The following is a 13,073-nucleotide window of genomic DNA, read 5'->3' as shown; positions in this document are numbered from 1 at the left end:
CATCCATTCAGTCTAATCACAGATCTAACTGCCCCAACTCCAGCGAAAGTCACATGCTGATGCACTCAGTGATTGAACTTCAGCAGAGGACTTGGGCTGGACTTGCTGGGAGGAGGACAGGGCAAAGTGCTTCCAAAACAGTTCGGTTCATTTTCTATCTGAGGTCTTTTTTGGGTGGTTTGCTTTGTTCATGGAAACTTTCATTTATTTTCTCTTCCTGAGTTTCTTCAGCTCCTTTTACCATGCAAATCATGTACATTTGCTTTCTCCCTCTGATGTTCATGATGAGCAGATTACGACCTAGATCCTTCCATTTTGTGCCAAAGAGGGGCTAGACTACATGGGTTTTGTTTTGTTTTTTGTTGGTTTTGTTATGTCTTTAAATGGCCGCATAGTATTCCATTGAAGGTCTACATATGTAAGATATTGATATGACTTTAAATTGTTTAAATTTGGAGAACAGAAAAATCTGATTTCTTAAATCATTCAGGTTGTATATATGGGGGCTATTCTAGACCTCTGAATGCTGAGGATGATTTAAGCAACAAGTAAGTTGCATAAATGAATTATGCAATGGTTCTCAAGCTTTAGCCTACCCCAGAATCCCCTGGACGGCTGTTAAAACAGATTGCTGGACTCAACCCCCCCCAGTTTCTGCCTTAGTAGGTCTATGAGGGGGCCCAAGAATGTGCATTTCCACCAAGTTCCCAGGTGTTGCTGATGCTGCTTGTCTGGGGAATCACACTGAGTGAACCACTGGCCTTGTGTTTTTTTTTTTTTAACCAAAGGCTTTGAAATGGAATGTTCTATAACTGTCAATTACAAGTCTTTTACCCACTCAGTTAAATTTTATTCCTAGGTACTTATTCATTTTCATACAATTATAAGTGATTTTTCTTTTTTGGATACTTTGTTGTTAGCATGTAGAAAAGCACAAGAGTTTTGTATAGTCATCCTGTGTTCTGCAGCTTTACTGAATTGGTTTATTAATCTAACAGTTTTTGATGGAATCTTTAGGGTTTTTTTTTTTTATATATATCATGCCATCTGCAAGCAGTGACAGTTGACCTCTTTTCCAATTTGGATGCCTTTTATTTCTTCTTGCCTAGTGAGTCTGGCTAGGATAACAACAATAGTATGTTGGTGAGTCTGGGGCGGGGGGTCCTAGTCTTGTTCCTGATCTTAGAGGAAAAGCTTTCAGCTTTTCACCATTGAGTTTGAAGTTAGCTGTGGGCTTGTCACATATGGCCTTAATTATGTTGAGATATATTCCCTCTATACCCACTTTTGTTGAGAGTTTTAATCATAAATAGATGGTGGATTTTGTTAAATGCTTTTTCTGCATCTGTTGAGATGATCGTATGATTTTTATTATTCATTTTGTTGATAGGGTATATCATGTTGACTTGTAGATGTTGAACTGTCCTTGCATCCCTGAATAAACCCTACTTGATGGTATACGATGCTTTTAATGTATGTTGAATTCTGTTTACTAAGATTTTGTTGACGTATATGCATCTCTGTTCGTCAAGGATGTTGACATGTGATTTTCCACAGTTGTGCCCTTGTCCAGTTTGGGCTATCAGCTAATGGTGGCCTTGTAAAAATGAGTTTCAAAATGTGACCTCTATTAGTTTTTGGAAGAGTTTGAAAAGGATTAGTATTAATTCTTCGAATATTTGGTAGAATTCACCATTGAAACCATCTGGTCTTGGGATTTTGTTGGTAGGTTTTTGATTATTGGTTCAATCTCCTTATGAGTAATTTGTTCAGATTTTCTATTCCTTCATGATTCAGTCTTAGAAGGTTATATTTTCTAAGAATGTATCTACTTCTAAGTTGTCAAATTTCTTGGCATAAATTGTACATAGTCTCTTATCCTTTGAATACATGTGTTATCAGTTGTAACATCTCCTCTTTCATTTCTTATTTTTATTTGAGCCCCGTTTGGCTTGGTGAGTCTAGCTAAAGATTTATCAATTTTACCTTTGCAAAGAGCCAGCTCTAGTTTCATTGGTCTTTTCTGTTACTGTCTATTTAGTCTCTTTTTGGTTGATTTTTTTTCTCTGATCCTTATTTCCTAACTTGTAACTTTGGGCTTTGTTCTTTTTCTAGTTCTTTGAGGTGTACAGTTAGGTTGTTTTCTAAGATTTTGGTTTCTTGAGATAAGCATTTACTGCTGTGAACTTCCCTCTTAGAACTGCTTTTGCTGCTACATCTCATAAATTTTGGTATGTTTTATTTCCATTTTCATTTGACTGAAGGTATTTGATTTCTCTTGATTTCTCTGACCCATTGGTTGTAGAGTAACTTGCTGTTTAATCTCTACATTTCTGAATTTTCCAGTTTACTTCTGTTTTTTTTTTAATAGATCTTATTCCTTTAAAGCAGTTTCAGATTCACAGCAGAATTGAGCAGAAAATAGTTTGCACATAGCCCTCCCCACCCACACATACATACTCCTCTACCCTCAACATCCCTCATCAGTGTGGCATATTTGGTACCATTGATGAACCAACATGGACACATTACCAACCAGAGTCCATAGTTTACATTAGGGTTTACTCTTGATGTGCATTCTATAGGTTTTGACAAATGCATAATGACATGTAGCCACCACTATAGTATCATACAGAGTAATTTCATTGCCCTGAAAATCCCTTGTGCTCCATCTATTCATTCCTCCCTCCCTCTCCCCAAACCCCTGGAAACCACGAACTTTTTATTGTTTCTGTAGCTGTGCCTTTTCCAGAATGTCAGTTGGGTGGAATCATAGTTTGTAGCCTTTTCAGACTGGCTTCTTTCACTTACTAATATGTCTTTTAAGTTTCTTCCATGTCTTTCATGGCTTGATAGATAATTTTTTTACTGCATATATACTTTTAAATTTACATATATGTACTGTTCATTGTTTCTAAGAACGTTTAGAGCTTTAGCTTTTTAAACTTACATAGTTACCAAAGGAATAAAGCCAACCACAAAATAAGAATTAATTCAAAAAGATACATACACCTTGCTTATTAACAGCGAAATTATTTATGACTGCCAAAATGGAAGCATCCCAAGTGCACATCAATCGTTGAATAGATAATAAAGATGCAGCATATATATATATATATATATAAAAAAAATATAAAAATATATATGTATGTATGTAATGGAATACAACTCACCCATAAAAAGGAGGGATGTTTTGCCATTTCCAGTTCTTCATTCACTTTTTTTTTTTTCATTTCAAAAACCAGAATTTTATAACTGGCAGAGACATTTCCATTACATCAAAAACAACAAAATACCTAGAAATAAAGTTAACCAAGGAGGTTACCTATACTCTGAAAACCAAAATGACACAAAGAAGTGGAAAGATTTCTTCTGCTCTTGGATTGGAAGAATCAACCCTATCAAAATGGCCACACTGCCCAAAGCAATCCACAGATCCAACGCAACCCCCATCAAAATACCCGTGACATTCCCCACAGAACTAGAACAAACAATTCCAAAATTTATAAGGAGCCACAAAAGATCCCAAACAGCCAAAGCAGTCTTTTGTAGGTCTTTTTTTTTCTTTCTTCTTTTTGTTCTCTTTTCTTATGGTTTGGTGACTAGAGAAGGTCCTTTAACATTTGATGTAAAGCTGGTTTGGTGGTGCTGAAATCTTTTAGCTTTTGTTTGTGAATCTTTTGACTTCTCCAAGTCTAAACGAGAGCCTTGCTGGATAGAGTATTCTTGGTTTTAAGCTTCCCCCTTGCATCACTTTAAATATATCATGCCACTCCCTCCTGGCCTGTAGAGTTTCTGCTGAAAAATCAGCTGATAACCTTATGGGAGTTCCCTTGTATGTTACTCTTTACTTTTCCCTTGCTGATTTTAATATTTTCTCTTTATCCTTAATTGTTGTCAATTTGATGACTATGTGCCTTGGTGTGTTCCTCTTTGGGTTGATTCTGTGTGGTACTCTCTGTGCTTCCAGGACTTGGGTGACTGTTTCCTTTCCCAAGTTGGGGAAGTTTTCAGTGATTATCTCTCCAAAAATTTTCTTAGGTCCTTTCTCTCTCTCTTCTGTTTCTGGGAGCCCTATAACGCAAATGTTAGTGTGCTTCATGTTGTCCCAGAGTTCTCTTAAACTATCCTCATTCCTTTTTATTCTTTTTTCTTTTCTATGTTCTGAAGTAGTGATTTCCACTAATCGGTCTTCTAGGTTACTGATCTGTTCTTCTGCCTCATTTAGTCTATTCTTGGTTCCGTCTAGTGTATTGTTCATTTCAGTGATTTTATTCTTCAACTCTGTTTGGGTATTCTTTACATTTTCCAACTCTTTGCTAAAAACTTCACTCTGTGCATCTATGCTCCTCTTCAGTTCTCTGAACATCTTGGCCATCATTACTTTAAACTTTCTCAGATGAATTACCTATTTCTTTTTCTGGGATTTTCTCTTGTGCCGTGGCCTGGGAGATATTCCTTTGCTGTCTCATATCGTCTATCTTTCTATGTGTTTGTGGATTCCTTTCACAGGCTTTGGGATTGTTGTTTTCTTATTTCTAGTATCTGCCCCTGGTGGATGAGGCTGGACTAGAGGCTTAAGCAGGTTTCCTGGCAGGAGGAGCCAGTGCCTGCCCACCTGGACCTCTGGTGGGTAGGGCTGTGTCTAGAGGCCTTTGTGGCTTAGGAAGTCTGCTGATGGGTTGGGGCTGTGTTCCCACCTTGTCTGTTGCTTGGCCTGACGCTTCCCTACAGGCTGTTGGGTGGGGCTAGGTCTTGGTGCTAATGATCCAATTGAGATGTCAGCCTCCAGGAAAGCTCATATAGATTAACACTCCTGGGATGTCCGCCACCAGCTTTTATGTCCCCTGAGTGAGCTGTAGCCATCCCCCCACCTCCCCAGGAGACCCTCCAAATCCAGCAGGCAGGTCTGGCCCAGGTTCCTATGAAATCACCGCCTCTGCCCTTGGACCTGGTGCACGTGAGTTTCCATGTACGCTTCCCTCCAGTTTACTTCTTGTAATTGATTTCTATTTTCATACATCGTGGTCTAAAAAAGATGCTTGATATAACTTCAATAATCTTTCTAAACTTAAGACTTGTTTTATGGCCTCACATGATCCATCCCAGAGAATGCTCCATGTGCACATGAAGAGTACATATTTCTATTGCTTTTGGATGGAATATTCTGTGTATATCTGTTTAAGTCCATCTGTTTTAATGTGTTTAAGGCTATTTTTTAATTGATTTTGCTGTTGGGATGATCTATTGTTGCAAGCTGGGTATTAGTCTCCTACTATTATTGTCCTGTCTGTTTCTCCTTTTAGGTCTGGTCTGTTAATATTTGCTTTATATATATATAATACATATTATTTATAACACATATTATAAATATAAAAAAGTTATATATATTTGTATATTTATAAATATATATAAAGCAAATATTCCTCTTGTATTGCCTTTATCTCATTTAGTCTTTGTTTTAAAGTCTACTTTATCTAAGAATAGCTATTCAAAAATATTAGGAAAAACTGTATGTACACAAACTAATATACATAACGTGTATGTATGTGTCAAAGTTTTGCTGCTAAATTTAACCTTTGTTGTTAAATAGAAAATAAAAATCAATAATTACAAAAAAATAGCTATCCAACTTCTCGTTTCCATTGGCATGGGATGTAGTTTTCCATTCCTTCACTTTCAGTTTGTGTATGTCCTTACGTCTGAAGTGTGAGACTCTTGGAGGAAGCACATAGCTAGGTCTTACTTTTTAAAAAGAAATCTATTTAACTACTCAAGTCTTTTGATTAGAGAATTCAGTCCATTTAAAGCCTTGGTTTTTGGCTGTTTCTTAGTTCCTCTGTTACTATCTTTTTCTTCCTATGTGGTTTGATGACTGTTTTTAGTGGTATGCTTAGATTCCTGTATCTTTTGTGTATACACTGTAGCTTTTTGCTTTGTGGTCGCCACGAGGCTTACGTATTACAACTTATTTATAATGGTCTATTGAAACATCTGAAGCTCCACATACTTTTTTGATGCCACAGTTGACATCTTCTAATCCTGTGTATCCCTTAACTAGTTAGTGTAGTTATTTTACTACTTTTGTCTTTTAACCTTTGTACTCGTTTTATAAATCCACTGCCTTTACTGTATACATACCTGTTAACAGTGAGATTCCTACTTTGATGTTTTTTCTTGTTGCTAATTAGTGCCATTTTCAGCTTCAAGTCCCGTTAACATTTCTTGTGAGGCTGGTTAATTGGTGGCCTGACCTATAGCTTTTGTTTGTCTGGAAGACTCTATCACTTCTTCAATTCTGAATGATTTTGTTGGGTAGCATATTCTTGGTTAGAAGTTCTTAATCTTTCAGCAGAATAAATTGTTGCACTCACTCTGGCCTGCTACAGTTCTGCTGAAAAATCTGATTTTTATGGGGTTCCCTTGTATGTAACAACAAGGAAAAAAAATTTAAGATTCTTCCCTTTAAGGTTTTGACATTTTAATTATAATGTGTCTGGGTGTGGTCTCTTTAAGTTCCTCTTTTTTGGAACTCTCTGGGCTTCCTGGATTTGGTGGTTTTCTTTCCCAGGTTAGAGAAGGTTTCAGCTGTTACTTCTTCAAATAAGTTTTGTTTCTTCCTCTATTCTCCCACTAGGACCCCTATACTACGAATATTAGTCTGCTTGATATTGTTCCATAAGTCCCTTAAGGTATTTTAACTGTTTTTCATTCTTGATTCTTTCAGCTCTCTGAGTGGGTGAGTTCCACTGCCTTGTCTTTGGAGTTGGCTGGTACTGTCTACTGGTTCGTCTGCCTTGAACCCCTCTAGTGCGTTTTTCAGTGTGGTTTATTGTATTCTTCTCTGTGAGGTGACTTCTCTTCAGTACATTGTATTTTCTATTGCTTCGGGGAAGTCACTATGCGCATCCATTCTTGGGAGCTTGGTGGGCGTCTGTATTAACTATTAACTCATCAGGTAAATTATTATCCCTGTTTAAGGTTTTTTTCTGAAGTTTCTCTTATTGTTTCATTTAGAACATATTCCTTTGTTTCTTCATTTTACTTGACTCTCAGCTTCTATGCATTAGGTGAGCCACTTCTCGTCTTGAAGGAATGGCCTCATGGAGGAGATGAACATTACTGCTGAACCCTGCCCCAGGTCTTGTTAGTGTCCCACACCTTTGTGACTGTCTAGTCTATTTTAGTTTTAATAGCTCCCAGTGTTAGAGGGTGTGCCAAGACCTGTCAGTGCCCCAGTGGAGAGGATCAGTCAGCACCTAGATTCAGGCTGACTGGAAGGCAGACCTTCAGGCAGCAGCTTTTAAAGTAAGCAAATATGCTTGCAGTCCCTCAGGACTGCATCTAAGCCCTGGTGGCCACCAGGGCCAGGCAGTATACAAAGAGAGATACATAAGGTGCCTGCCGGCTTCAGCAAGGCTGAGGCAATGCACAAAGATGTCTTTGCTGGCTGCACTGTAAAGATGACGACCTGCTGGAAAACAGATAAAAGAGCTGGTTTCTGCTGGCTTTAGCAAGGTAGAGAGTTCCAAAATTGCTCCCATTGGCACATACTTGCCCCCTCAGTCTGACTCCTTGAAAGACTAGCAAATGAGCCCATTCATATAAAGTCTGGGTACTTTTCAAATGGGTCTGGGGAAAGAGTTAGTCTTCCCATGAGCTGTCTCTCAGTTTAACAGCCCCGTAGATCTGACGTGTACAAGCCTCGTTAGTGTTCACAAGTTAGATGTTTTGGAGTTTGTCTCAAGAGCAGGCCTTAAAAGTTGGGGTGCCTGATAAGCAGGAGTTACTATCCTAGATTTTAAGTTTTTTTCAGAGAAGATTGTTGGAAATGTACTTGGAGATTTGGTGTGTCCACGGAAGGAGGTGAGTTCAGGATCTTCCTACGTTGCCATCTTGAACTGGAACCTCCTGTAGGATTTCTTTGTCTAGAATTCTCTAGAAGATTGTCCAGGAATAATTCACTGCATTCTGACAAACGTTTGTGTAACTCCGAAATATTCCAGGTACCACCCCTCACGGCTGTGGCCACCTGGCCATAGTGGAATGCATCTTCGTGCCTGGCAGTAGCCTGCTGACCTGACCACTCATCTCTTCTCATGGCAGTTTTCCCTCTTTAGATTCTGTGTCAGTCAAGACACAAGGCTCACAGGAGGAAGGTGTGTGGTAGCAGCTGGTGGCACCGTGGGACATTTCCATCCTAACAACTTCTTAAGTAATGGAACATCCAATGCTCCGATTCCTCACTGGGCATCCTTCCCCATAGATTCCAGCCACCACAGCATTGCTTAGCCATTTATTCTTTCTAGACTTGTTTACTTTACTCTTCTGGTTCCTGGGACACCTGTTCCCTAGGCCTTCCCTCTCTTCTCTGCTCCCCACAAACTCTCAGAGGAGGAATATTTAAAGATGTAGAGAAGTTTAGCTCTCCATTGTCACCTCACTTCGTGGTCTGTTTACATGTTCAAAGACTCCTGAATGCACTTGAGTCATCTACTCCAGCGTACCCCTCCGAGCACCCCAAGAAACCAGTGGAGAGGTTGTGAGGCTTTTATTTCTACTCACTAGAAGTCAATAAGCCAATTTAGCCTCCCACTGGGATAAAACAAATTATTCCCATCTTCCCTGAAACTCCCTCTTAAAAAGCAGAAGTGTAGTCAGTCTGGATTTCGAGTAAGGATTTTTTTTTTTTCCTTAATACATTTGTGTCAGGAAAATATTTCACTTTAAATCCAGATGGCAGTATATATTCTGCCTCACAGAAATCTCAAGACAGTTTCTTCTCCAGATTTTGTTTAGTTTAGCTGAGTGGGCTCTTCCCCACCCACTCCGGCCCCCACTGGGCTCAGCTTCTCTGTTTGCTGTCTCTGGCTTTTTTCATCTAAACATGTTTGTATTGAAAAATTTTTTTTTTATAGTTTAATGTGGTAGAATAGGAAAAAAAAATCAGACCTTTAGGAACCACTTCACATGCTTTTTGAAATTACCTGAGGTACAAATTAAGTCACTCTACCTAGGGTTATAGAGCAAGTTCAAGTTCAAGTCCCTCTATGCAATCGTGAGCTGGATGGACCAGAACTATGATGTTTATAAAGTTATTTCAGCCTTACCTAGTCCTGGGTTTCTTAACCTTAGAACTGCTGACATTTGCGGCTGTATAATTGTTTATGGGAGAGGGAGGGGCTGTCCTGTACACTACAGGATGTTAGGCAGCATCCCTGGTCTCCAGCCACTAGAGGCCAGTAGCATATACCCCCACCCCTGGCTGTGAACACCGAAACTGTCCAGACGGAGCCAAATGTCCTCTGGGGACAAAATCACTCCTATTGCTAACCAGTGACTCTAATACAGATGTGGTTGTACAAATGTAGTCTGCAAATGGGGATGGACTCCAACTTAATACAAAAACTCCTGTTAGCACTGTTGCTACGCAGCACCACTGCAGGTGTAGTCTTCCTGACCTTCTAATCTGAAGCCGTACTACTCAGCCCTTCCTGTGCATACCAGTCTTTGGTGGATCTTGGTAATAATGCAGCTTCTAATTCAATAGGTTTGGGGTGGAGCATGAGCTGCTCCGTTTCTAACAAGTTCGTGTGTGATGTTCCTGGTCCAGGTGCCATACTTGGAGTAGCAAGGGTCTAAGGTTTGATTTGGTCCTTGGTGGCATTAAGCCTTTGTCCGGACCCAGTGGCACGAGAGCCCACGGGTGGCAGTTTTGACACAGTCCTCTCTTTGCCCCAGGCTGTTGCTGCGGATCCCACTCTATTCCTTCAGCATGGTGCTGGTGGATAAGCACGGCATGGACAAGGAGCGCTATGTCTCCCTGGTGACGCCTGTGGCCCTCTTCAACCTGATCGACACATTCCCCTTGAGGAAAGAGGAGATGGTCCTGCAAGCGGAAATGGGCCAGACCTGTAACACCTGATGGGCTGGATCCTCTCTGGGCAGGTCCTCTTCTCTTTCTACATCGTGCTATGAACACAGAAAGGCCTGAAAAATATCCTTGATGTACAGATTTTTATTTGTAATTTTAAAAGTCTATTTTATTATAAGCTTTCTTTGCACTTAAAAATAACACTGCATTTTGTACTCTGAAGGATTCCCTCCCCAAAATGAATATATTTACTCTAGCTCCATCATGGCTGGTTAATTTTATAGAGAAATTAGGGAATACACCCATACACATGCTTTCAATGCACATTATTCAGTGTGACACATATCTTTTTTATATAAAACTTTTAATAAAATATTTTGGAGCAAATTGATAAACTCATTTTCTTTTTCAAGCACCAGCCATACTTGCTCAGTGTGGTCACGGGTTTTAGGATGGCGATTCTTAGTGGTGTTTTAGGAAAGGAAAAATGTAATAAATCTTGTCAAGAGAAGCTCAGCTGAGCTGGGAGAGCTGGACTTTGAAGTGGTGGAGCAGCCAATTAAAAGCAACAAGCTGAAAATGAGAGGTAAGACCTTAATCACTTGTTTACTGGTATAAACAAAATGAAAAATGGAAGATATACCAACTCTGTTTTGTTTTTCCTCAGTGGACCAGTGCACCAGTTGAGGGGCAGGTGGCCCAGCAAAGACACGCTGTTGTCACACTGTTGAGGGAGCCCCGGCTCTTTTATGGATCCTGGAGTCATGGCAGTGGGGAGGGCTAGGAGCAGACAAGTACTGGATACTGAAATAGTGGGGAAAAGTACCTTTAGGCGTCTCCCTTCATGCTCCTCTGCTGAGACTTCCCTTTAGGAGGAAGACGACCTCAGCCCAGGGCCTCGGAGACCTAGGAATGAAATCTGCATCCCTAGCCCACGTGACGTGTGAAAGAACAAGAAGAGTCCTTGGCTACAGTTGCAGCCAGTGAGCGTGATGCACTGTGTACCAGTCGTGTGGGGAGAGCACCTTTTCCTTCATGCGACCTTCCAGGTAAAGCCTCTGTAATGGCCTATGGTCAGGCCTGAAAAAGCACACGTAGCTTTATAACCAGGAGTTGGACTCTTCAACTCTCCCAGGTAAACCCTGAACTGCTACCTTCAGTTACAGAGTATCAGTTTGGCTCAAAATTTATGCCTGAACAAATAAAATGAACTATAGCATAGAAAACCCAAATTCCAACCAGCTTAAAACTTGAAGCAGATTTGACACATTTTAGAACATAAGGCAGAGACTGCCATCCTGTGAATGCTTATATCTTGTTTATATTTAACTCACAAATCTTTGTTTCACAAGGCACACCTCTTTGATGTCTCTCCCTAAGATGTATCAGATCAAGGTCAATGACGTGGCTGGGAGAGGACTGTTAACCAATGACTAGTTTTAAAGTCATGAAAATTTCAAAAGATCATTTGTCATAAGTATAGATGAGCCCACATTAAAGCTCTCCTGTCTGTGAAAAGCCAGCCTGGGCCCACTGCCCCACAGCATGAAAGGTCCAAGCCTTGGAGCCCTGCTGACATTTAAGGAACTGCCCTGATTTCTTTACCAAAATTCCTGCTGAGCCCCGAATGTTACAGGTACTTCGCCCAGTGAGAACAGACGATTTCAGGAATGAATACACTATGGTATATAAAAAATACGTATCCGCAGTTACATCAGCACCATGGCCACATAAGTCTTTCCTTTTACTCCCAACTTAGAAGGACTTGGACATCCATAACCAAACAGCGCACCTCAGAAGAGGCGACAGAGCGAAGGGAAGTGCAGAAGCAGCACTAGCGGTGACCTCTAGCAAAGGAGGAGGAAAGAGGGTGAGTGACAGTGTGCCAGGCCATGGGCGCCGCAGCTGGAGGGTCCTGGTTGCCTTTCAGCAACACCCTGGATAGCTGGAGAGAGACCTCCTTGACTGTGGGGAGGGGAAGGTGATAAGGCAAAGGGAACTGAAGGAATGTATCTCCGGCTGTCTGCCCTGAGATGCCAGCACGAGTGCTGCCCGTGGACCTCCGGGCCCACCCACATCTGAGATCTCCCTACGAGGCCAGCGGCCCATCCCAAGTCCCCTCACTGTACTGTCATGTTAATTTTTTTTTAAATTCTGGCTGCTCAATCTTAGTAGGGAGTAAGTGCGCATAAGAGAAAACAAGTTTTGCTATAGCAGCACCTTCTTGAAAACAGAAGGAAGCGTCCTAACCGGTAGCAGATGTGATATGGAGGTACAATGGGGGTGGTGTGGAGACTTACTAGAGGCGGTGATTAAAGTTTACATTGCGTGTGTGTGATTCAAGAGCAACCACCACCACCACCACGTTTGTGACCACATCTCATAAAAATAACCTGTGCATTATTATGTCTTATTTTCATAAAACTATTCAGTCCTACCTGGAGCACACCTGTACCCAGAAAACTTTTTGGTTTATGTACATTCACGGCTTATTTAAGAAAAATTATAATCCATTTATTCCATTTTTAGTAGCTTGCCTACCCAAGGTACAGTTCTGGCTCCCTGTCCCCAGCTTTCGATATCCATTCAGTTTGTCCTTTCTTCTCCTGTCCATTAGGAAACAACCAGTTCTACTTTAGGAGTAAATTACTTTCATTTCCCTTAAACATGCATCTCCATACTTTTTCTTAGTCAAGACGCATCCAACTTTCCTTACATAGGGATTTCTCTTATTATTTCCTGTAGTTTCAATTACAGATACTACAATTCTTAACCCTTAGAAGCCTTAACTTTTAGTAAAAACTAAGAAGCAATTTGTGAATACATTTCATAATTTCTAGAACCATAAGCATAGTGCATTTTTTTTAACATGGCACACATCTGCTGACAGATATAGACATCTCTAGTTTTGCTATAGTAAGAAGCCAGATGTCAGTAAGCCTATGTTCAGTAATTAATCTTCCTTGGAAATGATATAGATATGCATTGAATTCCCATCAAATACCAAAAATATTTGAGTAACTTTTTAGACATATAAAACGTAATTATTATGGAAAAGTTCACTTATAAATTTTTATCCCACTTATGTCTATTTAATTGTTCTTAAATATTTTCAGATTACTCAAGAAGACTTCATGAGAACTTAAAAAAGCTAGCCATAGTTACAAATTTTGTAAGAGAGATAATGTGAGCTTATTTG

At 40.2% G+C, this 13,073-nt stretch overlaps 1 protein-coding gene across 2 annotated transcripts in view; it reads left to right on the top strand.

Moving 5' to 3' along the window:
* The window catches only part of SRPX (sushi repeat containing protein X-linked), a 79,837-nt gene that overhangs the window by 55,323 nt on the left and 11,441 nt on the right, over positions 1 to 13,073 (top strand). For both annotated transcript variants that reach the window (XM_032474395.1, XM_032474394.1), the window contains 2 exons: positions 9,742 to 10,923; positions 11,634 to 11,744. In XM_032474395.1, coding sequence (XP_032330286.1) covers positions 9,742 to 9,925 — 184 coding nt within the window. In that variant the 3' untranslated portion in view covers positions 9,926 to 10,923; positions 11,634 to 11,744. The remainder of the gene's footprint in view (positions 1 to 9,741; positions 10,924 to 11,633; positions 11,745 to 13,073) is intronic.

Source organism: Camelus ferus, chromosome X, assembly GCF_009834535.1.
Source record: "Camelus ferus isolate YT-003-E chromosome X, BCGSAC_Cfer_1.0, whole genome shotgun sequence".
Lineage (NCBI taxonomy): Eukaryota > Metazoa > Chordata > Mammalia > Artiodactyla > Camelidae > Camelus > Camelus ferus.
Note: the sequence above shows the minus strand (reverse complement) of the source record. Positions and strands in the feature narration are given on the sequence as shown.